General features: G+C 35.7%; 1 protein-coding gene across 6 annotated transcripts in view; it reads left to right on the top strand.

Moving 5' to 3' along the window:
• Nucleotides 1-25,292, top strand: part of ROCK1 (Rho associated coiled-coil containing protein kinase 1) — a 186,881-nt gene extending 161,589 nt beyond the window's left edge. For 4 of the 6 annotated variants that reach the window (XM_036245221.1, XM_036245222.1, XM_036245223.1 and 1 more), the window contains 10 exons: nucleotides 1,088-1,253; nucleotides 2,362-2,455; nucleotides 3,475-3,563; nucleotides 6,631-6,819; nucleotides 7,971-8,130; nucleotides 15,294-15,364; nucleotides 15,569-15,657; nucleotides 20,435-20,513; nucleotides 20,703-20,964; nucleotides 22,022-22,233. In XM_036245221.1, coding sequence (XP_036101114.1) covers nucleotides 1,088-1,253; nucleotides 2,362-2,455; nucleotides 3,475-3,563; nucleotides 6,631-6,819; nucleotides 7,971-8,130; nucleotides 15,294-15,364; nucleotides 15,569-15,657; nucleotides 20,435-20,513; nucleotides 20,703-20,964; nucleotides 22,022-22,233 — 1,411 coding nt within the window. Of the gene's footprint in view, nucleotides 1-1,087; nucleotides 1,254-2,361; nucleotides 2,456-3,474; nucleotides 3,564-6,630; nucleotides 6,820-7,970; nucleotides 8,131-15,293; nucleotides 15,365-15,568; nucleotides 15,658-20,434; nucleotides 20,514-20,702; nucleotides 20,965-22,021; nucleotides 22,234-23,770 lie in introns of those variants that run through there. The other 2 variants (XM_036245219.1, XM_036245220.1) reach the window with 1 other exon arrangement.
• The last annotated feature ends 1,041 nt before the right edge of the window (nucleotides 25,293-26,333 follow it).

Genomic DNA, 26,333 nt, shown 5'->3' with positions numbered 1-26,333 from the left:
TCTCTCTTTTTAGGCCTGAGACAGGAAATTCTATTTGCAACACCCCTTACTAGAAAACAGGTGGAAGGTATTCATTTGGCAGACACTTATTGAGCCTGATATATACAGAGGAACAGTCATGACCAGAATAGCTTATTGAAGAGAGTCTTTTGGGGGAAAAAGAGCAGGCAAACTGAATGATCTGGTCCTGATCTGAATGTCAGTGCTTTCTGAAAAGCCTTAAAGTGTAATTCCCAAAGAGCATTCCTAGAATAGTTTATAATGGTTTACAAATTTATTCAAGTCTTCATAACCTCATTGAATTTCAGAGCTGGAAGGGACCTCAAAAATAATTTAATTTAACTCTCTTATTTTACAGAGTTGATTAAGTTGAGCTTCCGGAAGTAAAAAGAACTTGCCCAATGTTCCTGTCTAGTTAGTTAGTGATAGAACAGAGATAAGGGCTTAAGTCTGGCCTCTTGATTTATAAGCTAGTGACTTTTTCCCTGTGCCATGCTAAGTTCTATTCCAAATCCACAACAAATTCCAGTAGACTGCTTGCCATCATTGCTTTATTACTTTAGTTAAGCACAATAGCAGGTACAACATTAAAGAGTTCTTTACTGCCCTAGCAAGGTGTCTCAGTTGGTTGGAACGCTGTTCCATGTCCCAGAGGGTCACGGGTTCTATTCCTGGCCAGGGCACATACCTAGCTTGTGGGTTCAATCCCTAACAGGGACATGTTCAGGAGGCAACTAATTGATATATCTGTCTCACGTTGATGTTTCTCTCTCTCTCTCCCTCACTTTCTCTTTCTTCCTCCCTCCCTCTCTAAAATATCAGTTTTTAAAAAAGAATGGGTCAGGCTGTATAATGGTAGTTGGATGTAAGATATGCTAAGTCTCAGGTTTTAGAAGAGTTGATTTTGAGTTCACTTACCTTTGTGAGAAGACAAACCAGCTCGCATGACTTCATTAACCATGAGAATGTTCATGGCAATCACTTTGCAAGAATGAAGAAGTTGTAAATTGTGCTTTTAAGCATATGGTTAAATTGGAAGAATGAACTGAATTTGTTTGTATCCATTTCTCTTAAAAATGTGTTGCAGAGAAACTCTTGCTACTCAGTTGGATCTAGCAGAAACAAAAGCTGAGTCTGAGCAGTTGGCTCGAGGGCTTTTAGAGGAACAGTACTTTGAATTGACCCAAGAAAGCAAGAAAGCTGCTTCAAGAAATAGACAGGAGATTACAGATAAAGATCACACTGTTAGTCGGGTAAGTGCTGATAGTCAGGTAAATTATATGACTAAAATTTTAAATCAAAATAGGTTGCATCTTAACGTTTAAGGGATAAGTGTGTGTGCATGCATATTTACTTATATACAGTGGTCAATCTGTACTCATGTATAGTTTATATAATTCAAAACAGTTACTAAGAATTGAATTTTATTGTATTGGGGTTTTATTTCCTTTTGGCTATAGATCTTAATATATTTTATGTGAAGAAATGCTTAGTTTAAATTCATTTATTGTATTGTCTTAAAACATTGGAACTGATTTTATGGCCAGAATTCTCTAAAATTCAGAAAAACTATTTTGGGATGATGAATTCTTTGTGGATATCTACACATCTATTATAGAAAAACTAGTACTACAAACAGTTACCTATTCCTGAAATTTGTAGTATAGTCTGAAATAGATCATGGGTCTAGAAAGGGGAGTTAGAGAGATTTTTCTTCTTTTGAAGCCACCATCGAGTACTCTGGTGTAAGCAGGCCTGGGTTCAAATCCCAGCTTTGTCCCTAAGAAGTGACATGGTCTTGGCAGTTTGCTTTAACTTCTCCAAGCCTCAGGTTCTTCATCTGTAAAACAGAAATAATAATACTATTCCACAGATTCTTATGAAGATTAAATTAGATAATATTCATAGAGTGGTGAATAAGTACCTTACTAAAAGTAATCAATCAAATGTTTTTAATTGTCATGCTCATCATTATTCAGATGAAGAAACTGAGACTCAGAAAGATTATGACTTGCTAAGGATCACAGAGCTAGAAAACTAAATGGAAATGTTTCTAGTTTCCAGTCTAGTTCTTTTTCCATTACATTTTTGTCCTTTATTCATCTATATATACGTACGTATCTGTGCATGCATACACACACACACACACACACACACACACACTGAAATCATTTTTGGAAGCTAACAATTGTTTTTAAATATTTTAAATTAATTATAGTCACATATTTAAACTTGAAATGAGGCTTTTTTGCAGTGTTATTTATGGAAAAAGGAAAGTTTTTTTTTTTTTTTAAAGGTTATTGCTTTAAATATAAGGCTAGCAACGAGATTATAGCTTAAACTTTTGTGTGCTTTGTTTAGCTCGAGGAAATGAACAGCATGCTAACCAAAGATATTGAATTATTAAGAAAAGAAAATGAAGAGCTAACTGATAAAATGAGGAAATCAGAGGAAGGTAGGTTTGTTTTTTTTTTTTTAAGCATAACATCAAATCATTGCAGAGTAAGTCTTTAGCTGTTTATATTATTTGTTAGGCTTGGAAATATTTGTTTTTATATATTAATAACTTATTTAGACTTAAGAATTATCTTAGTAGAACTTAAATGTTGCCCTGGCCAGTTTGGCTGAGCGGTTAGAGCGTCAGTCCTTGGACCAGTGAGTCTCGGGTTTGATTTTGGTCAAGGGTACATACCTTGGTAGCAGTTCATCCCTGGCCCTGGTCAGGATCATCGACAACCAGTCGATGTCTCTCTCTCTCTCTGTCTCCCTCCTTCCCTCCCACTCTATCTGAGGATAAAAAGAAAAATATCCTCAGGTGAGGATTTAAAAAAAAAAGAACTTAGCTCAGCCAGTGTGGCTTAGTGATTGAGCATCAACCCATGCACCAAGAATTCACCGGTGCAGTTCCCGGTCAGGGCACATGTCCACGTTGTGAGCCAAATCCCTAGTGGGGAGCATGCAGGAGGCAGCCAATCAATGTTCTCTCTCATCGATGTTTCTCTCTCTCCCTCTCCCTTCCTCCCTCTCTCAAAACAATAAAAGTTAAAAAAAAAAAAAAATGTTTTTTAAAGAATTTAAATATTCTCCTCCTTAAAAAATAAGGTAGATCTGTGAGGTGATGGGTATGTTAACTCAGTGGGGAAGAGGAGAATCTTTTCACAATGTATGTATGGGGTAGGCAAAAGTAGGTTTATAGTTGTGAGTATGTGAGTTTATTTTTGTATTATTATTATTTTTATATAACTGTAAATCTACTTTTGCCCACCCCATATATCTCATCATAATATATACTTTAAATATCTTATAATTTTGTCAATTATACCTCAGTAAAGCTGGGAAAAATATCTTTTTGAAGTTACTGAAAGTTCCTTTATAGTGTATACTAATTTGATAATTAAGGACATTGCTGATTTGGAGTGCAGAAATGAAAGTAATTAATGCCATACAATAACATTTTATATAATTTGTTGACAGATTATAAATTGAAGAAAGAGGAGGAGATCAGTAATCTTAAGGCTACCTATGAAAAGAATATCAGTACAGAACGAACCCTTAAAACACAGGTACTTGTGCTCAGCCTTTTCCATATTTGTATTTGAGTATTGAGTATTCAGAAGTTAATACTTTTATGTACTTTTTCTTAAAATTGAGATTATAAGATTCAAGCTTTTCATTGCAACAAATAATGTAATAATAGTCTTTCTTCATTAAATATAGAAAATTTATTCAGGAAATAAGATTTCACTTGAGTTAAGAAAGCTAATTGGTCTAGTCATTTGACTGTGTTTTAGATTGTATAGAAGACCTCTAATTGACACTTTGAAAACTTTGAAGAGAAAACATTGATTGAAGCCAAGAGAAAAGAATTGAGAATGAACAAGAAACCATATAGGGGTGGATATATCATTTTGTTTTGTGTTTAATGATGCAGCTAGATCAGATTTTTGCACACTAAAACTTGATACCTTGTCGTTATACGAAATTTTTACAGCAAAATGAATATTTTCTACTTTGTATTAAATTATTATAATAGATCCTTTACCACTAATCCACTCTCCCGTTTAATAATCCTTTATGTTGCACAAATCTTCCACAAATGTCCTTATCTGTTTAAAATCCTTCAGTGGAGGTTTTACTTCCCTTTATACCAAAGCAGAGAGCATGAAGAAAAAGGTTGACATTTATTACATGAAAATGCAGGTCTGTGGAGCCCAAGATAATATAAGTTGAAAGAAAACAAACTAGGAAGAATATTTATAACAAATATAGATAAATGTATAAAGAGCATCAGCAAATAAGAAAAAGACAATTCAGCCCTCGCCAGTTTTGCTCAGTGGTTAGAGCGTCAGCCTGCAGCGCAGAGACCCCCGTTCGGTTCCCGCTAAGGGCGCGTACCTCGGTTGCAGTTTGTTCCCGGCTCTGGTTGGGTCGTGCAGGAGGCAGCCACTTGTTGTGTCCCTTTCACTTCAATGTTTCTCTCTCTCTCTTCCTCTCTCTCCCTCCCACTCTATCTGAACAAAAAAAGGAAAATTGTCCTCAGGTGAGGATAAAAAAAAAAGAAAGAAAGAAAAAGACAATTGAATAGAAAAAAAGAAGTAAGGGACATTTGAGAGAAAAACAGTAATGGTTTTTTAAAAGCTCAACCACAATAACAAAGAAATAGAAATTTAAATGAGGTATCTTTTTGACAGTCAAATGAGCAGGTTTAAATGAAATGATACTAGCCCGGCAGGTGTGGCTCTGTGGTTGGGCATCAACCCATGCACCAAGAAGTCACCAGTTCAGTTCCTGGTCAAGGCACATGTTCAGGTTGTGGGCCAGATCCCCAGTAGGGGGGCATGCAGGAGGTGGCCATTTGATGTTCTCTCTCATCGATGTTTCTCTCTCTCTCTCTCTCTCTCTCTCTCTCTAATCAGTAACTAAATAAAATAAAATAAGTGAAATGATACTCAGCTTTGGCAAGAATGTAGGGAAATTTATTTATATACTTTAATAGTGAAAAAATAAAAATAACCCAACCACCCATCTATTGATAAACCATGATACATCCATACAGTGGAATGCAATGGATCCACTGAAAATAAATGAAGTAGATGTATAAGTAATGACATGGGGAAATGGCATTTTTGTGATTTGTGAAATAATATTAAATTTAAAAGCGTATTGCGCCCTGGCCAATGTGGCTCAGTAGTAGAGTGTTGACGAGAACACCGAAGCGTCACAGGTTAAATTCCCTGTCAAGGGCATGTACCTTGGATTTAGGTTAAATCCCTAGCCCCATATTTCAACATTCTGGAGGCCTTTCTCCCTGTCTGTCTCTTTCTCTCCCTCCCTCTCTCTCTCTTTCCCCCTTTCCCTTCACTCCCTCCCTTCCACTCTTTCTCTAAAAATCAGTGGAAAAAAATATCCTCAGGTGAGGATTTTTTAAAAAAGCATGTTGCAGCAAAGAATGTATAGCATGATTCCATTTAAATTTAAATATGTATGGAATCTACTTATTATATACATAGGGAAATGTTTAGAAGAATATACACCCAGTAGAGTGAAAGAAAAGAGAAGGTTTTAGCAGAGTTGGTCTTTGAGGGGGTGATATTACAAGGGCTTTCCACTGTCTTCATAATATATCTCTATATTTAATTTTTCTTGTAATATTAGACTTACTATTAGAAAAAAATCACAAATATGCATTTATGAATTTAATGAAGTAAGCTTTTACTGGGCTTCTCGTCCTAGATGGGACTTAATCTATATGGAAATAATAGTAGTTAGGGGTTTTTGTCTGTCTTAATGGAAAATCTCTGATTTCTTTTTTTAACATTACCGTGTAACAAGTATACCATGATTTATGTTTTACAATTTCTGTAGCTAATTATACATGCTTTTAACAGTTCTCTTTTTTATTATATTTTTTCCTTCTGGTAAAAGATGTTATCCTCAACCTTATTTACATTCCTTTCTTTTTCAAAAGGGTCTCAGTATGGTCTGCTCAGGTTGCCCTATCCCCCTACTTTCCTACTTGTCCAAAGGAAAAATATTATCTTAGGCCTTTTTGCCCATGTACTATTTCCTGTGATTGTAATGCCATCTTTGCCTCCACTCCTTCATACCATATTTTTGCTTATCCAACTTCTTTTTGCCTCTTAAGAAACATAAGTGGACACATAATGCAAGTCCTTAAGGAAGTCTTCCCTACTTCACCAACTCTCAGTTAGGTACAGCTCCTATAGCACCTTTATGTGCCTCTTTCTTCTTACTTACTACTCTACTGTAATGCTTGCTTGTCTGGCTCCTCCACCAGACTAGAATACCTCTGGGGCATATCTGTATTTACTATCTTTATATCTAGTACCTAGCAGAGTGTCACATACAATATAAGTGCTGAATAATTGTTGAATGATAAATGACTTTTGCAAGCTTGTCTGGTTCTTACATTTGAACAATGAGGTAAGTCAGTTAATTGTTACTTGTGCTACATGTTAATCATGTTCCAACCTTCATTAGGTTATCCTAATTTTTATGCACAAGAAAGTCGCACTTCCTGATTTTGAAGGAAAAATACATTTTTGGTGGAAATTTAAATTGGATGGCTATACCATAATTCCTACTAATAATATTTTAATATTTGAATAGGCTGTTAACAAGTTGGCAGAAATAATGAATCGAAAAGATTTTAAAATTGATAGAAAGAAAGCTAATACACAGGACCTGAGGAAGAAAGAAAAGGAAAATCGAAAGCTACAACTGGAACTCAACCAAGAAAGAGAGAAATTCAACCAGATGGTAGTGAAGCATCAGAAGGAACTGAACGACATGCAAGCGGTAAGGTTTGTGTGTGTGTGTTTAGGGTTATTTTCTTATTTTGTTAAATTATTGTTACTATATATAGGTATTATCTATTAATCTTATTTAGAATATTTTTTTATATAAAAATGCATATTTTGGTTTATACTCTCCACAGTTTGATTATTATTACTCTGATATGAACCATGATCTTGAAAAACTGGAAAGATGTCTTGTTGTCTATTAACCATTATAAGTTGAATAACTTTTTTAAATATGTTTTTGTTGATTTTTTTTTAGAGCGAGGGGAAGGGAGAGAGAGAGATAGAAACATCTGTGTGAGAGAGAAACATCGATTGGCTGCCTCCTACATGACCCCTACTAGGGATTGAGCCCAAAACCCGGTGTGTGAGAGAGAAACATCGATTGGCTGCCTCCTACATGCCCCCTACTAGGGATTGAGCCCGAAACCCGGGCATGTGCCCAGACCAGGAATGGAACCGGGACCTCTCAGTCCTTGGGACAATGCTCAATCCACTGAGCCACACCGGCTGGGCATAAGTTGAATAATTTTTATCCATTAGCACCTGCTGTTTGGTTTTAGACTGAAATTGAGATATGGCTGGTATTGTAGTGACTGTAGTTGGGATAGAAGTTTTGGTATATGGGAGCTATATTTTCTATATTTTGTATATTTATTTTTTCTAATCAGGACTCACTTTTTTGAAACCAGAATGTCAAACTTGATTTTTGAATACTTCCTTGGTTGTTGATAGCACAAAATTGAGAACATGGTTTCTATTTTTAACCTTAGATCCAAGCATTGACTCTATCATTTACAAATCTTACCCTACTGAGAAGCTCTCTGTACCCTTTAAACAATTTCATTTGGAGCCCTGAAGAAGCATTTTCTGTTGTCTTAAGTGTTTGTTTTTGTTTTTGTTTTGATGCACAAACAAAAACTCATTTAAAGCAAGGAGAAAAGGAGCTTAAGCAATGTATTCCTGAGGAAGAGAACTTGCATATTTATAGTTATATTGAAGTCTGTAGTGGTAAACATTCATTAAGTTTTCAGTGACTTTTTAGTTTTAGCCACTTTAAATTATTTATATTTCCATTAATTTTTAATTTCTTAATGCTGGAAGTTTATTCTTGACTCTTTATATTATCTTTGTATTTTTCAAAAATAGCAATTGGTAGAAGAATGTACACATAGGAATGAGCTTCAGATGCAGTTGGCTAGTAAAGAGAGTGATATCGAACAATTGCGTGCTAAACTTTTGGACCTTTCGGATTCTACAAGTGTTGCTAGTTTTCCTAGTGCTGATGAAACTGATGGCAACCTTCCAGGTAAGAATCTTCTATTGCTTCATTCAAGTTTGTTTAAATGTCATGGAAATTAATGTATATTTTTTTCATTTGGTATTTTACATCTTGATGTTTGTATACTTAGTGCATTTTTAGAATAAAACCAGTCATAAGCAATCTTAGGCTATTAAAATAGATCTGAGAAGCTCTATCTGAATAGAAACCTGAAGAACTTTTTGAACCTGTTTGAGCAGCCTAACTCCATGATGAAAGTTGAAGCTGCTACAGCACCTCTCACTACTTAAAGAAAATTATATGTTTCACAAGTAGCAGCTCTTTAATGTTTTATGTATTTTTGTGCTAAAATTAAGAACTGTACTTAATCAGAACCATAGCAGCTTTGTATAGAAGCTTACCTAATGTAGTAGTGATAAACTTTAATCAGACTTTAAGTTTCAGTTTTATGGAAATAGATTAAAAGGGTTGGGAAATGTGGACGGGGGCAGGGAGTCAAATAAAGGCAAAAGTACGTAGCTAGGATTTTTTTATGTCTTCTTTTCTCCAGTGGAGAATCATTTAAAATGTAAACACAGCTTCATTCTTTGGTTAAATGTAGTGTAAGATATGTAGTACATGGCTCTTTGTTTAACAAACGTTAATCCTCACCCAAGGATATTTTTCCATTTATATTCAGATAAAATAAGAGGGAAGGAGGGAGAGGGAGAGAGAGAAACCTCGATGTGAGAGAGGCACATCAACTGGCTGCCCGCCACACAACCCTGACCAGGGCCAGGAACTGAACCACAAACAAGGTACATGCCCTAGACCAGAATCAAACCCACAACTCTTTGGCCTGCGGGCCACTGCTCTAACCGCTGAGCCAAACCAGCCAACCCAGGTATGTGCCCTTTACCAGAAATCTAACCCAAGACCCTTTGGTGTGTGGGCTGATGCTCTATCTGCTGAACCATACCAGCCAGGGCACTTTGTTCTTAAATGAGAGAACTATATGCCATTCAGATATCTGAAAGATTTTTCACAAGTAATGAGTAATGATTAATTTTACTTATTTTACAAAATTAGTGAATGAATTTAAACTACAGAGAGGAAATTAAATAGAATATGTTTACTCAACAGCTAAAGGCCTTTTGAAATTTGGATCAGCCCAGCCTGTGTGGCTCAGTGGTTGAGCATCAACCCATGCACCAAGAGGTTCGCCAATTCGATTCCCGGTCAGGGCACATGCCCAAGTTGTGGGCCTGATTCCCCAGTGGGGGAGGCATGCAGGAGGCGGACAGTCCATGTTCTGTCTCATCAATGTTTCTCTCTCTCTCTCCCACTCTTCCTCCCTCTCTAAAATCAATAAAGAAAAAAAGATTTTTTAATAAAATAAAATCTATAAATGAATAAAAATTTAAAAACAAAAGAAATTTGGATCATATTTTTAGTTCAATGAAATTTTATTTTTTTCCCTTTATTGATTTTAGAGAGAGAGGGAGAAAGAGAGATAGAAACATTGATGAGCTAGAACATCGATTGTCTGCCTCCTGCATGTCCCCCACTGGGGATTTGGCCCACAACTTGGGCATGTGTCCTGACTGGGAATCAAACTAGCGACCTCTTGGTGCATGGGTTGACACTCAACCTCTGAGTCACACCAAACAGACACAATGAAATTTTTTTTAGGTTATTGGATAGATGAACTGATATATGACTTTCATTATTTCTCTTTGATTTCATCATTTAATATAAAAAGTCTTATTTAGCCCAGCCAGTGTGGCTCAGTGGATTGAGTGTCATACCATGGACTGAGAGGTCCCAGTTCAATTCTTGGTCAGGGCACATGCCCCAGGTTGTGGGCCCGATCCCCAGTAGGGGCTTGCAGGAAGCAGCCGATTGATGTTTCTCTCTCACATAGATGTTTCTATCCCTCCCTTCCTCTCTCTCTAAATAATCAGTAAAAACATATTTAAAAAAATAAAGTCATGCCCTGGCCAGTTTGGCTCAGCGGTTAGAGCGTCGGCCTGCGGTCCAGAGAGACCCGGGTTCGGTTCCCGCTAAGGGCACGTACTTCGGTTGCAGTTTGTCCCCGGCCCTGGTTGGTCGTGCGGGTGGCAGCCACTCGATGTGTCCCTTCACGTCGATGTTTCTCACTCTCTCTCCCTTCCTCTCTCTCCCTCCCACTCTATCTGTACAAAAAATGGAAAAATGTCCTCAGGTGAGGATAAAAAAATAAAAATAATAAAAAAATAAAGTCTTATTTAATTATTATGTGTCTCTAGATCTCAGCTTCTATAATCTTAGTGTGCATCTTGTCATTGACTAGATTAAATCTCTCCTCTACGTTTCCTAATTCTGAAAAGCTTAGAAAAAATCGTTACTCCTTCTCTGACTTATAACCCTTTGAAGTTCTTAAAATCACTTGTATTCTCTTATTTCTTTTATGTCTTTATCCTTGTTTTGGTTTTGTGGCAAGTTGTGGCCTAGCACACCGTGTAAAATGTAAAGATTACTCTTAGGGGTAAGGTTTGCCCATTGCCTACATGACAAAAAGAATAATGTTAAACTATGGCCCATTTGGCTCAGTGGATTGAGCATTGTCCCATGGACTGAGAGGTCCAATTTGATTCCCAGTCAGGGCACATGCCCAGGTTGCAGACTTGATCCCCGGTAGGGGGTATGCAGGACGCAGCCGATGGATATTTCTCACATCGATGTTTCTCTCTCTCTAAAAAAAAAAAGAATAATGTAATAAGTCTCTCTTTCCTTGTTCTCTTTTCTTGTTTTTTAACTGTTGACCTAAGCATGTAAAAGTAGATGAAGCATTAGGAAAAACACTTGCTATCAACACTCCATTTTAATATGCATTATCTTATTGATTATGTGCAACATTCTCTTTCCATCCAGCTTGATCTTGAGCTGTGCAATTTAAACCTTTAAATGGTAGATTTCTTGATGTGTTTCCAAGTATGTGAGTGTATGAGAGTTTGTGACTTTGTCCACATATAACCGATGACTTGAAGATAATCAGTGCATCTGAATTCTTAAGCATTGGTTGACTTCATTTTTTAATGTATATAATTAAAGTTATGCTGGAATGGTTTTCTAATTCTTTTTCTTAAGCATTATGTGGTTTATCCAGGTAAACTTAGGTAGTCTTCAGAAGTTAGCTTTGATGTTTAAGTTGGCTGTATTAAATATTGATTTACATATAGCTAGCCTCTGTATCTCTTATTTGGGTAAAGGAGTCAATTGCTGATATTGGAATAATAGACACTAATTTTTTTGTAAGTTAAAGTTGCTATACAAATATAGAAAATGTGGTGCTAAGTTGTTATGTACTTCTATAGTATATTATTGATGGTAATCTAGATTTAGCAGTCTTCAACATTTCTTTATCTGGAGAAGCTGATTTCAGTGTCTGTGATGTAAAAGAGGAATTTACTGCATTATACTTTCCAATTGCCACTTACATCACAAATGGTTATGATTTTAAAGGAAGTCTTTGTATATTTAAAAAACTGGGCCCTGGCCGGTTTGGCTCAGCGGTTAGCGCGTCCGCCTGCGGTCCAGAGAGACCCGGGTTCAGTTCCCGCTAAGGGCACGTACTTCGGCTGCAGTTTATCCCTGGCCCTGGTTGGTCGTGCGGGTGGCAGCCACTCGATGTGTCCCTTTCACATCGATGTTTCTCTCTCTCTCTCTTCCTTTCTCTCACTCCCACTCTATCTGTACAAAAAATGGAAAAATGTCCTTGGGTGAGGATAAAAAAATAATAATAAAAAATAAAAATAAAAAAACTGGTTAACTTGCATCTAAGACAGAAGTAAAGGAAACAGAGGAGAAGCTAGTTTGTATTTTTTATTTGTTATTGCTGAGTATGTATTGTTTATTTGTTCAGCTATTTCTCTGGAGAGAATTCACCAGAAGGAAAAACTAGAATTCTCTTTCATAACAGTATTGTTCTAAATTGGCAAAAAAACCAAAATATCCTCTACACCTTTTGTGAGTTCCAAATTTCTTCATTTAAATTGCAACAAATATAAAATTCGGCTTATTTAATTTATAAAATGCCTTTGGTATATAAAAATTCTGTAGAAACATTAAAATGACAGATAAAGTCATAACATGTAGTAATTCATTGAAAATATACTTAAGAAAACACTGGCAGGTGACTCCAAACCCAGAACCAGAAATCATAAATGTTTTTGATATTTATCCTCATAGAAAAATAACTAAGGGGAAGGGTATTTTGGCATATACAATTTTGTATAAATGTCAGGATTCCAATGGCTTTCATGGTTTTTTTTTTATTTTCAATGAGGACTCACTGGTATTAAATAGACTTAGGAGTAAGAGGTGCAATTTTTGGCACACTGAAGGGAAATAATCCTAGCAATAATTTCTTTGCTTTTGTAAGAGAATATTTGTGAATGATCACCAGCCTCTGCCTCTTATTTAATATAAAACTCCCCTTTGGTTGTTAAATTATTATAATTATTTATAGAGAATGATTTAATTGGCTAATTTTAGAAAAGCAGAATTATAAAATAATCACCAAATAGTTATCAAGTACCCTTGTGTCAGAAGCAGTGATGTATATAAAAGTGTTAAGATATGGTCCCTGAACTCCCAAACTTACCAAGGAACTACCAAAGGAAACAAAATAATACAGATGAACTAAATAACAGCAGCTAAGAAAAAAGCTTGAGATAAGAGGGGAATCATTTTGAGCTGAAGTTTCTTATTATTTCCTCTACTTTAAACAATAAGTGCAATTTTGGTGAAAGGGAATAACAAAAGCAAAGGACATTTAGTACATGAAAGAAGTCGGAACAAGAAGAACATGACCCCTGATTCAGTTAACTGCAAAGCTTGTTAAAGGACGGAAGACCATTGTGCTCTAGGAACATAAGGTCAGAAATTTAACATTTACTGATAGGTATCCTTGGGCAAGTCAGTTCTTGTTAACCTCCAGTCTCTTCCTTTGTAAATGGAGGATGATAGTAGAACCTATCCCATCCTGTATTTCTAGGAATATAATATAATATCCTGTATTCATGGGATTATACAGATTTTTTAGATATTAGTTGTAAAGCACTTGACAAAAATAAATGTTCAGTAAATATTATCTATTGTTGTTACCTTTATTGTAAGGCTGAGCTATTTTACAGCTTTTATGTGCAGAAGGGCAATGTGTATATATTCTGATTAGATTATGATTTGAGCTATAGTATAATCTGTCACGTTATAGTATCGTATTTTAAATTTGGTTACTTTCCCATTCTTTTGTGTTTCAAATATAAAGTGTATATAAAAACAATAAAGTACTCTTGTCTCTAACCTGGTATAAAATGACCATTTCTAATAGAATCATCTTTTTCTCCCGAGTATTTTTTTTTTAATCCTCACCCAAGGATTTTTTTTTTTTAAAGAAAGGCAGACTGCCATGTGTAGTGCCTCACATGGATGTGTCTGGAGTCTTGGAAACTTGACTACCCTACATTCTCCTACAAATGGACCTTGAGAGCTTGTTTGGAGGTTCTAGCAGGGGAGCGCAGCTACTCGTATACCCTTGACTGAAGACCGGTCTTCTCTGTGGGGAAGGTCGTCCTCTTCAACTGAGCAGGCAGCTTGGGGAGGGACGCACATGGGTCAGTTGAGGGAGGAGGGGGACACCCGCCTAGCCAGCCAGATCAGCTGAATCAACCCTGGAGATCAGTGGGGTGACAGATGTCACAGCCAGATCGCCCTCACATCCAAGGATATTTTTTTTTCTATTTAACTGCAGATAGAGTAGGAGGGAGATAGAAGGAGAAAGGGAGAGAGAGAAACATCGACATGAGAGGGATACATCAGCTGGTTGCCCCTCCCACGGCCCAGACCAGGGACTAACCGCAACTGAGGTACATGCCCTTGACCGGAATCGAACCTGATTCCAATGATCTCAACTCATTGGTCTGCAGGCAAACGCTCTACTGCTGAGCCAAACCGGCCAGGGCCCCCAAGTATTTCTAATAATCATTAATTTTATTTATGTATTTATTTATTTTTAAATCTCTATTGTTGAGAGTATTACAGATGTTCCCCTTTTTTTCACCCCATTGCCCCCTTCCTCCTGAGACCTGTCCCACCCCAGGCCTTCACCACTCTATAGTCTGTGTCCATGGGTAATTCACATATGCATATAAGTTCTTTGGTTAATCTCTTTCTAACCCCCTCCCCACTTCCTTCTGAAGTTCATCAGTCTATTTCATGTTTCCATGCCTCTTGTTTCTGTTTTATCAGTTTATTTTGTTCATTAGATTCACATATAAGTGAGATCATGTGATACTTGTCTTTCTCTGACTGGTTATTTCACTTAGCATAATACTCTCCAGTGTTTAAACAGTAGTAATAATTACTATGAAATGCCTTGATCGAATTAGTCTAGAATTTCTGGTATGCACAAACTGGTTAAAATATTAATGGATGAACAACTGAATTGTGTGTTCTTTTGTTTATTAAATTGTGGTATCACAATTAGTTAAAAGGCTCTATACCTTTTTAGTTTGATAAGAATTGTAATTGGACTTACCACTAGAATTAAGTACCCCACCAACTAAATTTGGACAATTTTACTGAAATTATTATGGGTGTTTTACCAAAAAGTTTATCAGAATATTGTACTGAGAAAACAAATAAAATGCTTGTCTTTTATTCTTTATATCTAGTTGATTCTGCCTGCATTCCTTATTTATTTATCTTCTATTCTTATCTTCTGTGAGTAATAGGACACTTCTGTACTTTTGCTTGCTCTTTCTTGTGTAAATCATGGCTCTGATTTGTTTCACTTGCTGCATAATTTTTTTTGTTGTTGTTGCTAAATATTTTTATATGAATGTTAAACGATATTTAAAGTCTTCTATAGCATATCCCATTTAAACTGCAGTCCATTCCAGTTTTGCCTGGCTCTTAAATTACTTCATACTTTTATAATTGAGTATTGAATGTTATTTTATGGGAAAAGTGGCTTGGAATTCTTTTCTGCAGTCATTGTATGGCCATTAAAGTTGATTTGTGTGATTGAAGCATGGGAGAGCAAATTATAGCACTTATTCATTTAGCTGTGTTCAAATGCCTGTTGTTGCATGCTGTCAGACAACTTGTAAAAGCCTTTCCTTTTGTTACAATTTAAGACTGAATACTATATATTCTTTTTCTTCTAGAGTCAAGAATTGAAGGTTGGCTTTCAGTACCAAATAGAGGAAATATCAAACGATATGGCTGGAAGAAACAGGTACCATATATGCTCCATTGTTTTTTAGTTGATATTTTGTTTTATATTTACTTTTAAAGCATAGAACTTGTATTAACTGACCTACTATTGGCATTGATTTTAGATTAATATAATATAATTTAGAAATAAATGACAGATATTATGCCTATTTAAACCAAGTTAACGCTCTTTTACCTCTTTCCCCCCCTTTTTTTCTCATTTCAGTATGTTGTGGTAAGCAGCAAAAAAATTTTGTTTTATAACGATGAACAAGATAAGGAGCAGTCCAATCCATCTATGGTATTGGACATAGAGTAAGTTGTCTTTGATTGAATTTTAAGTCAGTTGAGTGTTAACTTATAATTATTCTTAGACTTACACTTTAGTTTATATTTTATTTAAATAATATTGTCTACTTTTCTCTTTTAAATAACCATTAAAGACTAATTTTTTTTCTTTATTGATTTTTAGAGAGAGAGAAAGGGAGAGGGAGAGAGACATAGAAACATTGATGAGAGAGAACATCGATTGGCCACCTCCTGCATGCCCCCAACCAGGGCATGTGTCCTGACCGGGAATTGAATCGGCAGCCTCTTGGTGCATGGGTCAATGCTCATCCACTGAGCCACACCAGCCAGGCTCTCTTTTTTTTAAATTTAAATAATTTTACATTAAATCTTACTTGAGCGAAATGTGAGAGGGAAATTTTTGCATACCTAAGTTTATTCTAAAGACTTTTTTTTTTTTAATTTTTTTTTTTTAGGGAGAGGGAGAGAGAGATAGAAACATTGATGAGCCCGGCCAGTGTGGCTCAGCGGTTGAGCATCAACCCATGCACCAAGAGATCGCCAGTTTGATTCCCAGTCAGGGCACATGCCCAGGTTGTGAGCCAAATCCCCAGTTGGGGGGCATGCAGGAGGCGGCCAGTCGATGTTCTCTCTCATCGATGTTTCTATCTGTCTCTCCTTTTCTCTTTCTCTAAAAAACAATAAAGAAAAAATTTTTTAAAAAAAAGAGCTCTGGCCGGTTTGGCTCAGCCTGCGGTGCAGAGAGACCTGGGTTCAGTTCCCGCTAAGGGCATGTACTTCAGTTGCAGTTTGTCCCCAGACCTGGTTGGGTCATGCAGATGGCAGCCACATGATGTGTCCCTTTTACATCGATGTTTTTCTCTCTCTCTCTCTCCCTCTTTCTCCCTCCCACTGTATCTGAATAAAAAAATGGAAAAATGTCCTCGGGTGATAATAAAAAAAAATTAATTAATTAAAAATAAAAAAGAAACATTGGATGAGAGAGAACATCAACTGGCCACCTCCTGGATGCCCCCCACTGGGGACTGGGTCTACAACCTGGGCATGTGCCCTAACTGCGAATCAAACCAGCGACCTCCTGGTATATGGATCAACACTAAACCACGGAGCCACACCAGCAGGGCAACTTTTTTTTTTTTAATTATCATCCAAGGATATGCTTATTGATTTTAGAGAGAGGAAGCAAAGAGAGAGAGAAACATTGATGTGAGAAACATTCATAAGTTGCTTCCCATACGCCCTTCCCAGGGATCAAACCCGCAACCTTTTGGTATGTGGGAAGATACTCCAACCAACTGAGTAACCTGGCCAAAGTACATTTTGCTAAAGTAAGACTTAACATAAAGTTTTATTTCAATGCTTATTGGTTTTAAGTTCAAAAAGCATCTCAAAAAGTATATGATTATGTGGTCATTTTTAAAAAATAAATATAAATGTATTTGTTCTTTTTTAATAACAGGTCAAAGAGGCCTGTAATAAGCTTAGGTTTTTTTCCTTGTATTCATTTTAAAACCATTTCTTAGCACTGCTGCCTGTACTATCACAGGTGCTGTAGCACTTATAAAGATGTTTAAGACATTTTCATACTGAAGGAGTTTACAGACTAGTAGTAGAAAAGGTAAAACATATTCAACAAAATGTAAATTTAAAGTGACATTGCCCAGCCAGTGTGGCTCAGTGGATTGAGTGTCGTCCCATGGACTGAGAGGTCCCGATTCAATTCTTGGTCAGGGCACATGCCCAGGTTGCAGGCTCCATCTCCAGTAGGAGGCGTGCATGAGGCAGCTAATCGATGTTTCTGTCTCACATCGATGTTTCTATCTCTCCCTTCTCCTCTCTCTCTAAAAAAATCAATAAAAAACATATTTTAAAGTTAAGTGGGTGCAATGGACTGAATCTGGACTAATCCTAATCTGGACCCAGCTGCATCATGGAGCAGACGCTCTGGACTCTGGCTTTATTTCTAGCCTTACTATATTCACAACTGCTCCTCTTTCAGGACAGGACTGAGGGGCATGGAACTTTATAACCCCAAGGGACATGAGACTTTACAACCCCAGAAGTGTAACTCCATGCCAATAAAAATCCACTCTCAAAAAAAAATCTTGAAAAATAAAAAATAAAATGAGGTGGGTGCTATTCAAGAGAAACATACACTTAAAATGAAGTATTGCCATTGAGATTAAACATTTGTGGAGCTATTTATGGTTAGAATATAAAAAGAATTGAGTAAATACCAAAGAGTACTGATATTTTATTCCCCTTTTTTTAAAAGCACTAGTTATGAAAATTTAAATGATCACTTAATTGGAATAATACATAAACAATAATATAAGAGACAACGTCTTTCAACTAAGTTAAATGCTTTTTAGATCAGTGAAAGATCATTTTTGTTTTACCTTTTAATTGAGGTATGATTTTCATACATTAAAATACATAAATCTTAAATATACTGTTCAGTGATTTTTGTAATTGTAAACACCCATGTAATCGCTCACCAGCCAAGACAAGAAAAGAAAACATTCCCATCATCCTAGAAAGCTCACTTTTGCCCCTTCTCAGAAAAAAAAAAAAGTCTGTCCCTGTCTGGTGTAGCTCAGTTGGTTGAACATTGTCCCGTGCACCAAAAAGTTGTGGGTGCAATCACTAGGCAGGGCATGTGCCCAGGTTTCAGGCTCTGTTCCCAGTAGGGGGCTGGCAGGAGGCAGCTGATGGATGTTTCTCTTTCTCTCTCTCTCTCTCTCTCCCTTTCTCTCTCTCAAATCAATAAAAACATTATTTTAAATTTGAATTCTATCACTGCCTATTTTACAACTTAATATAACTGGAATTATATAGTGTATACTCTTTTGTATCTGGGTTCTTTCACTCAGCATAGTGTTTTGCTATATATAGCAATTGTCTGGGTGTTTTTATTGCTGAGTAATATTTCATTGAATGAATATATCTCAACTTGTTCATCCATTGTTCTGTTGACAGACATCTGGCTTGCTTCCAGTTTGAGACTATTACAAATTAGACTGCTATGAACATTCCTTTTGGGGACTTTAGTGGAATACTGGGTTTAAATGTGTTTTAATCTTTTAAAAATCTACCAAATTGTTTTAAAAAATGGTTATACTATTTTATAGTCACCAGTAATATGAGTTTCAGTTGCTACATATCCTCATGAACATTTGGTGTTGTCAGTCTTTAATTAACAATGCTTTCTCATTGTTTGTTTGTTTTTGTGTTTTTTTATCCTCACCCGAGGACATTTTTCCATTTTTTGTACAGATAGAGTGGGAGGGAGAGAGAGAGAAACATCGACATGAAAGGGACACATCGAGTGGCTGCCACCCGCATGACCAACCAGGGCCAGGGACAAACTGCAACCAAGGTATATGCCCTTAGCGGGAACCGAACCCGGGTCTCTCTGGACCACAGGCCGACGCTCTAGCCGCTGAGCCAAACCGGCCAGGGCACAGTGCTTTCTCATTGTTTTAATTTGTTTTTGTTTTTGTTTTTTTTTTCATGACAATTATGCCAAGAATCTTATTATGTGTTTATTGATCATTTGTATATTTTTTCTTAAGTGTCTCCAACTCTTTTACTCATTTTTTAATTAGGTTGCTTATTTTTTTTAATTGATTTGTAGAAGTTCTGTATAAGTCTGGATACAAATTAAATGGCAGAAATATGTAGTGCAAATATTTCCCAGTGTGTGGCTTGCCTGTTCATTTTCTTTACCGTACCTTTTAACAGAGACCATATGTCAAGGTTTTAAAAAGAATTGTTGTCTTTTGTAGTCTGTCCAAGAAATTTTTGCTTGTCCAAAGGTTGTTGAAGGTGTTTTATGTTTCCTTCTAGGAACTTTATTTTTCTAGGTTTTACAATTAAGTTATGATTAATCTCAAATTTATTTTTGTATTTCGTTGATGTTACTTTTTTTTTTTCTTGTGAATATTTGGTTGTTCCAACACTATTTTTATATATTAATCTTGAGTCCTCTAATCTTGCTATTCTCTTATTTTTATGGGTTTTTTTGTTTTGTTTTGTTTTGTTTTGTTTTGTTTTCACAGGGCTTTCCTATATATACTATCATGTCATCTCCAAATAATAAGTTTTACTTCTTTCGTTTCGATCTGTATGCCCTTATCACATGTATAGATTCTTATGACCACAACTACAGTCAATATATAGAATGGTTCCATCACAGGGATCCCTCATGTTACCCTGGAGTAAAAACCCAGGAGTGCAATTGCTGGGTCTCATAGGGTTAGTACATGTTTAGTTTTGTAAATTGCCACACTCTTTTCCAGAGAGGTTCTGTAATTTTACATTTTTACGACAATTGTGTGAGTAATCTAATTTCTCTGCATCCTCATCAGCATTTGATTTATTAGTATTTTTATTTTTTAAATTATTATAAGTGTATAGTGATACTGTGATTTTATTTTTTTATAATTTAATTTTTTTAACTTTAGTTGTTTTTTTTTTCTTTATTGATTTTTAGAGAGCGAGGAAGGGAGAGGGAGAGAGAACATTGACTGGCTGCCTCCTGTATGACCCCCATTGGGGATTTGGCCCACAACCCGGGTATGTGCCCTGACCAGGAATTGAACTGGCGACCTCTTGGTGCATGGGTTGATGCTCAACCACTGAGCCACACCGGTCAGGCTGGTACTATGATTTTAAGTTGTATTTTTCTAATGACTAATTTATCTTCAAGATATGTTTGTTTATATCTTTCACTGTAAATGAGTTTTTATGATGACCTATATCACATTTATTTCCATTTTAGTAAATTGTTTCATGTTCGACCTGTAACCCAAGGAGATGTGTACAGAGCTGAAACTGAAGAAATTCCTAAAATATTTCAGGTAAAAATCTGAAATTATAATTTCAGAAGATCTTTTACCTAAGTACTAAGTATATATATTTTTTGAAGTAAATATACATATATATATATATATACACACACACACACAAGTGCTTTTATACATTTGAAATTTGTATATACAGATACAAATCTTTTTTTATCTTCTTTCTTGTACCATTCCTGAATATAGATACTATATGCAAATGAAGGTGAATGTAGAAAAGATGTAGAGGTGGAACCAGTACAGCAAGCTGAAAAAACTAATTTTCAAAATCACAAAGGCCATGAGTTCATTCCTACACTCTACCACTTTCCTGCCAACTGTGAGGCCTGTGCCAAACCTCTCTGGCATGTTTTTAAGCCGCCCCCTGCCCTAGAATGTCGAAGATGCCATGTTAAGTGCCACAGAGATCACTTAGATAAGAAAGAGGACTTAATTTCTCCATGTAAAGGTAAGGCGTGAAAAATTTTACAACTTAAAACAGAGAATTACGTCCTAGTAACTTTTTCAAGTGTAGCATTTTCTATACCAAGTTGAAAAGAGGTTATAAGCTATGAAATGTATGTCTTAAAGAACCTTTATTGCAACGTAGTGTCTACTTCTATTGGTCTGGATCCTTCTAATAAATACCAAATATGCTCAAATTTTTAAAAAGTTTTTTTTTTTTTTTATCCTCACCCGAGGACATTTTTCCATTTTTTGTTCAGGTAGAGTGGGAGGGAGAAAGAGGAACAGAGAGAGAGAGAGAGAAACATCGACGTGAAAGGAACACATCGAGTGGCTGCCACCCGCACGACCGACCAGGGCCGGGGACAAACTGCAACCGAGGTACGTGCCCTTGGCGGGAACCGAACCCGGGTCTCTCTGGACCGCAGGCCGACGCTCTAACCGCTGAGCCAAACCGGCCAGGGCTAAAAATAGTTTTATGAAATAACATTTTGACACTGGTGGAGCAACATATAGCTATCATTTTACAGTTACACATTTAGCTTTGAACATAATGTCTTTAAAGAGAATCATTCTTTTTTTTTAAAAAAGTATCACTGACAAGGTATTCTAAATTGGAGAGAAGAGTAATAGGTGAGTTCCACTATATTCTTCCCTTGAATTTTTTACCTCTGGCTTGTTTTCTTTTTATCTGGTTTTCACTGCCTGGACCAGCATACTGTATCATAGACAAAATGTCTAGTTTACCAGAGGTAGCTAGAGGGAAAGAATACAAGCTATAGCTATTTTAAGATGAGAAACTTGTATTATAAATATGCATTTATTTTTTTCACTAATGCATTTATTATATTTCTGATTTTACTTTCTTTTTCTTATTGGTTTATAACTAGTGTTTTCTTTTTAAATTTTCAGCCTTAATTAAATTAAGGAGAAAAAGATATTGTCCAAGCTTAATTAAGCATAGTAAATCTTTTAAAATTTTAAGAACTTATAAAAGTATGCATTCAGTAGGGCTTTTAGATTTATGTGACTTTAATTTTACTCTTTTTTTCTTAACATAGTAAGTTATGATGTAACATCAGCAAGAGATATGCTGTTGTTAGCCTGTTCTCAGGATGAACAAAAAAAATGGGTAACTCATTTAGTAAAGAAGATACCTAAGAATCCACCATCTGGTTTTGTTCGTGCATCCCCTCGAACACTTTCTACAAGATCCACTGCAAATCAGTCTTTCCGGAAAGTGGTCAAAAATACATCTGGAAAAACTAGGTAAGGATTGAAATCTTAACCTTTTTAACAATGTGAAAGTGAGTGAATAACACCTGTTAAAATGTGAATCTTATTGTTCTTTTCCCCATAGAAAGCATCATTTATAGCTAGGTATTTATATATGACTAGAAATGACTTTACAAATTAACTGATTCCTGTTAGAAATTAATAATATTTCTATATATCATATTTATTTAGTTCCATGTCAAGTTTTGTCATTGGTTGGTATACATGGCACATATTTAGCCCTTAAAATTTTAAAAATCTTGTGGTTTATCCCTTTTTTAATGTAAATAGATTTATATAAAACTTTGTTCATCTTTTAGTTTTAAACTACATCAGCATAGTTTTGTTCTTTTTAATCAAAATTATTTGGTATTATCTGTGACTATGGTGTTACAAATAAACTTCCCAAATAAGTATCCTTTGGGAGAGGTTAAATGATTTTGATGGAATTTTTTCAAAAATGTTCATATGCTGTAAAAACAATTATAGAACATAATTAAACCCTTTCTTGAAGAGAGGTTATGATATTAAGTTCTCATTTTGACATGACTAAATGAGGCTTAAAGGAATTAGACAACATGCACAAGATCATACAGCTAACTAGTGGCAGTCAGGATTGAAACCCATTTTCATCTCATTCTAAAGCCTATGCTTTTTTTTGCAATACCAAATACCAGCTTTCCCTGGAGTGTAATTTCTGTATTAAAGGGGGCATTTGACTCTAGAAGTTGATACCTATCTGCTGCTATCATCCATGTAGGCTTAAGAATATCTTTAATTAATTCCATTTCTTCACTCCCTATTGTCAATAACCAAGTCATACCCATTTTTCCTTCTGTGTTCTTCAACTGCCAGACTACTCCAGTATATTATTGCTTCACTCATGAATTATATCTCTAGAATCCTATATCAACCCCCTCCTGCATAGAAGAAAACCTGGATCTAAAATTATTTAAAAGTAATTATTATAGCTTTGTAAAAAAATTATAGATATAGAGCAAAAGTAGGTTTATAGTTCATATGATAATTATTAAAAGTTGTTAATAATTGGCTGGTGAGGCTCAGTGGTTGAGCATTGACCCATGCACCAAGAGGTCTCCAGTTCGATTCCCAGTCAGGGCACATGCCCAGGTTGTGGGTCAGATCCCCAGTGGGGGGCATGCAGGAGGTGGCCATTTGATGTTCTCTCTCATTGATGTTTCTCTCTCTCTCCCCCTAAAAATCAAAGGGGAAAAAAAAATTTTTTAAAGATGTTACTAATACAATTAATAAGTAACACAAGATTAGACTGTTTCATGCACTCACACTGTAAACCCACTTTTGCCAACCCCTGTATATACATATATATGTTTGAAATATATATATATTTTAAATAGAGTAAAAGTCAAAAAGGAGATAATACTAAGTGTATTTTTTTATTTTCTTGTTTTTCAAATTTTGTTTAATTATTAGATATAAAAACAATGTAACTTACCTTTCCCTCCAACTGAGTACATTTTTTTAATTATAGTTTTTTCTTTTTTTTCCATCAACAGTTAACCGTGACCTAGCACCTTGTGGAATCATGTGGGATGCTACCTGATAAACCAGGTTTCTTTAACCATGCAGAGCAGACAGGCTGTTCCTTTGACACAATATCACAGGCTTCAGGGTTAAGATCGCTGTTATTCTGTCCATGCTTTGGCACAAAAGCACACCGAGGGTTTTTTGTTTTTTTTCTTGTTTTGTTTTTATTGCGGGTTTGCCTACAGGTAGATTAGATTAATTATTACTATGTAATGCAAGTAAAATTGGGGAAAAGCTTAGCTAGATATATATTTTTTAAAAAGGTGCTGCCTTTTTGAATTTCTAAGAAAACACCTGTCAGTCATGATAGAACACAGTTTCCTCATATGAGTGAGAAGAAGGGATTTTCACTTTTAAGTGGAATGGCCATCGCTGTCAAGATCAGCTCATGGAAGGAGTAAAGAAAATATCTCAAAATGAGACAACTGCAATTTTTTTTAATGACTTCAGTTTTTGTGCTCTTGCAAGACTATACAAAACTATTCTAAGAAAGCAGTGATTCACTTGACTTCAGTGCCCTCACTGTAGAATTTAAAAGCCTTACTAGTGATTGCCCATGGTGGACTTGACGGAGAATAAATATCTTACTTATGCTTTACAAAATACTGTATGTGTTTCAGCAAGTTTGTAGATTGGGGAATGGGAGAAGGCAAAAAAAATTACATATAATCTATGCATTTTTGCCAAGCCATATTGAATTATTTTACTACTAGAGACTTTAGGAACTAACTTGTACAAAAGAACCAAGTTTAAAAACATTTTGTGGGGTACATCATTTCTGTAATTGTATAATGTATTTCTTTGTGGTTTTAAGTGATAAAGACATTAAGTTAACAAACATATAAGAAATGTATGCACTGTTTGAAATGTAAATTATTCTTAGAACACTTCAATGGGCGTTGCATTGAGCTTTTAGTGCCTTAATTTGAGAGAATTATTTTACTGCCATGACTAAATATAGACGTTTCAAAAAACATATTTTCAAAAAATTATGTCAGTGGGTTTTTCATTGATAATTGGTTTAATTTTAAATATTTAGAGGTCTGTTGGACTTTCATAAATTAAGTACAGTCTTTGCATCAAACTACCTGCTAAAATAATGACTTTATAAAACAGCAAAACATGTAGAAGGTTGCACCAATATAAAAGAAAATTATGGCAATACATCTGTGATGTTTTCCAGTTAACATAGGAATTACCAGATAAATACTGTTAAACTCTTGTGTAATAACAAGAGTATATTTGTATGGGCAGTATGATTTATTGTTTATTTTTTTAACCAAATACCTCCTCAGTAATTTATAATGGCTTTGCAGTAATGTGTATCAAATAAGAAGCACTGGAAAACTGATTCGTCTCTAGGATGATATGCATGTTTCAAGTGGTATTGAGAGCCGCACTGATGGATATGTAATAATAAACATATCTGTTATTAATATGCTAATGACTCTGTGCTCATTTAATGAGAAATAAAAGTAATTTATGAATGGATACCTTTAGTAATGACTCCTATGGTGTTTTCTCAAGGCTGAAATGTATAGAAACCATGCTATAAATTAGTTTCTGAGAGTGTACAAATATTTGTTCAATTCCATAATTAGATTAAAGTGAATTTTTAAAAGATAAAGCCTAGTTTGGGCTCTAAAAGAAGAATTAATATAGTTGAAATGAAAAGTTGACTGATGTCTACTAGGAAACAATTTTACATGGCTCTTTTACATTTCTCACATCTTATGGGCAGAGAGAGGCCCTGACTGCATTTCTTCTAGACTCTTTTCCAAGGAAGGATATTTGTATAGTGAACAGCCTTGGAAGATATTGTGTCTCCTCGAGTGGAAGGCAGGTACGTCTACCATCCAGTATAGTAAAGATAATGCTCCCTCAGATCTGCAAACGTTGGGCAGATTTGCTTGAACTCGTTACAAAGGATTCAGGTACCCTAAACTTGGGGTTCCTCAGCTGTGATACAAACAAACCTATATGCTCAAGCACCCACCTGAACCACTTTGCATTGCTCTCATGGGACTTGGAGGGCAAGGGGAACTGATAAGAACATAAAGCTCATGCTGCTTGTACTGTTGGTGTCAAGTTGTTTGGCTGTGATTCAGGAGTCTCATGTCTTTTGCTAGGATCCATGAAGTGCTGGCAGACTAACTTGTTTGCAAGTAGAGTCAAATCTTGGACTCTTCACTCTTCTTGATAGTGTCCTTATCATCTTCTTAGAACCATCCATTACCTAATGGTGTTAAGGTGTAATGGTGTTAAGGTGTAATGTATTTTGTTATGGATCAATTTAGAGAGAGAGAAAACATCAGTTTGTTGCTCCACTTATTTATGCATTCATTGGTTCCTTGTTCCGGGATCAAACCCACAACCTTGGTGTATTGGAACAATGCTCTAACCAACTGAGCTACCTGGCCAGAGCAAGATTTAATGTATAAGGCCCAGTAAAGTGCAGAGACCAGAGTTCATTCTAATTAGTTTAAGCAAGAAAGGACTTTTTCTTAAACAAAAAACCCGAGGATAGAATGG

Source organism: Molossus molossus, unplaced genomic scaffold (assembly GCF_014108415.1).
Source record: "Molossus molossus isolate mMolMol1 unplaced genomic scaffold, mMolMol1.p scaffold_m16_p_6, whole genome shotgun sequence".
NCBI classification, from domain to species: domain Eukaryota; kingdom Metazoa; phylum Chordata; class Mammalia; order Chiroptera; family Molossidae; genus Molossus; species Molossus molossus.
This window is presented reverse-complemented; position numbering and strand designations above follow the sequence as displayed.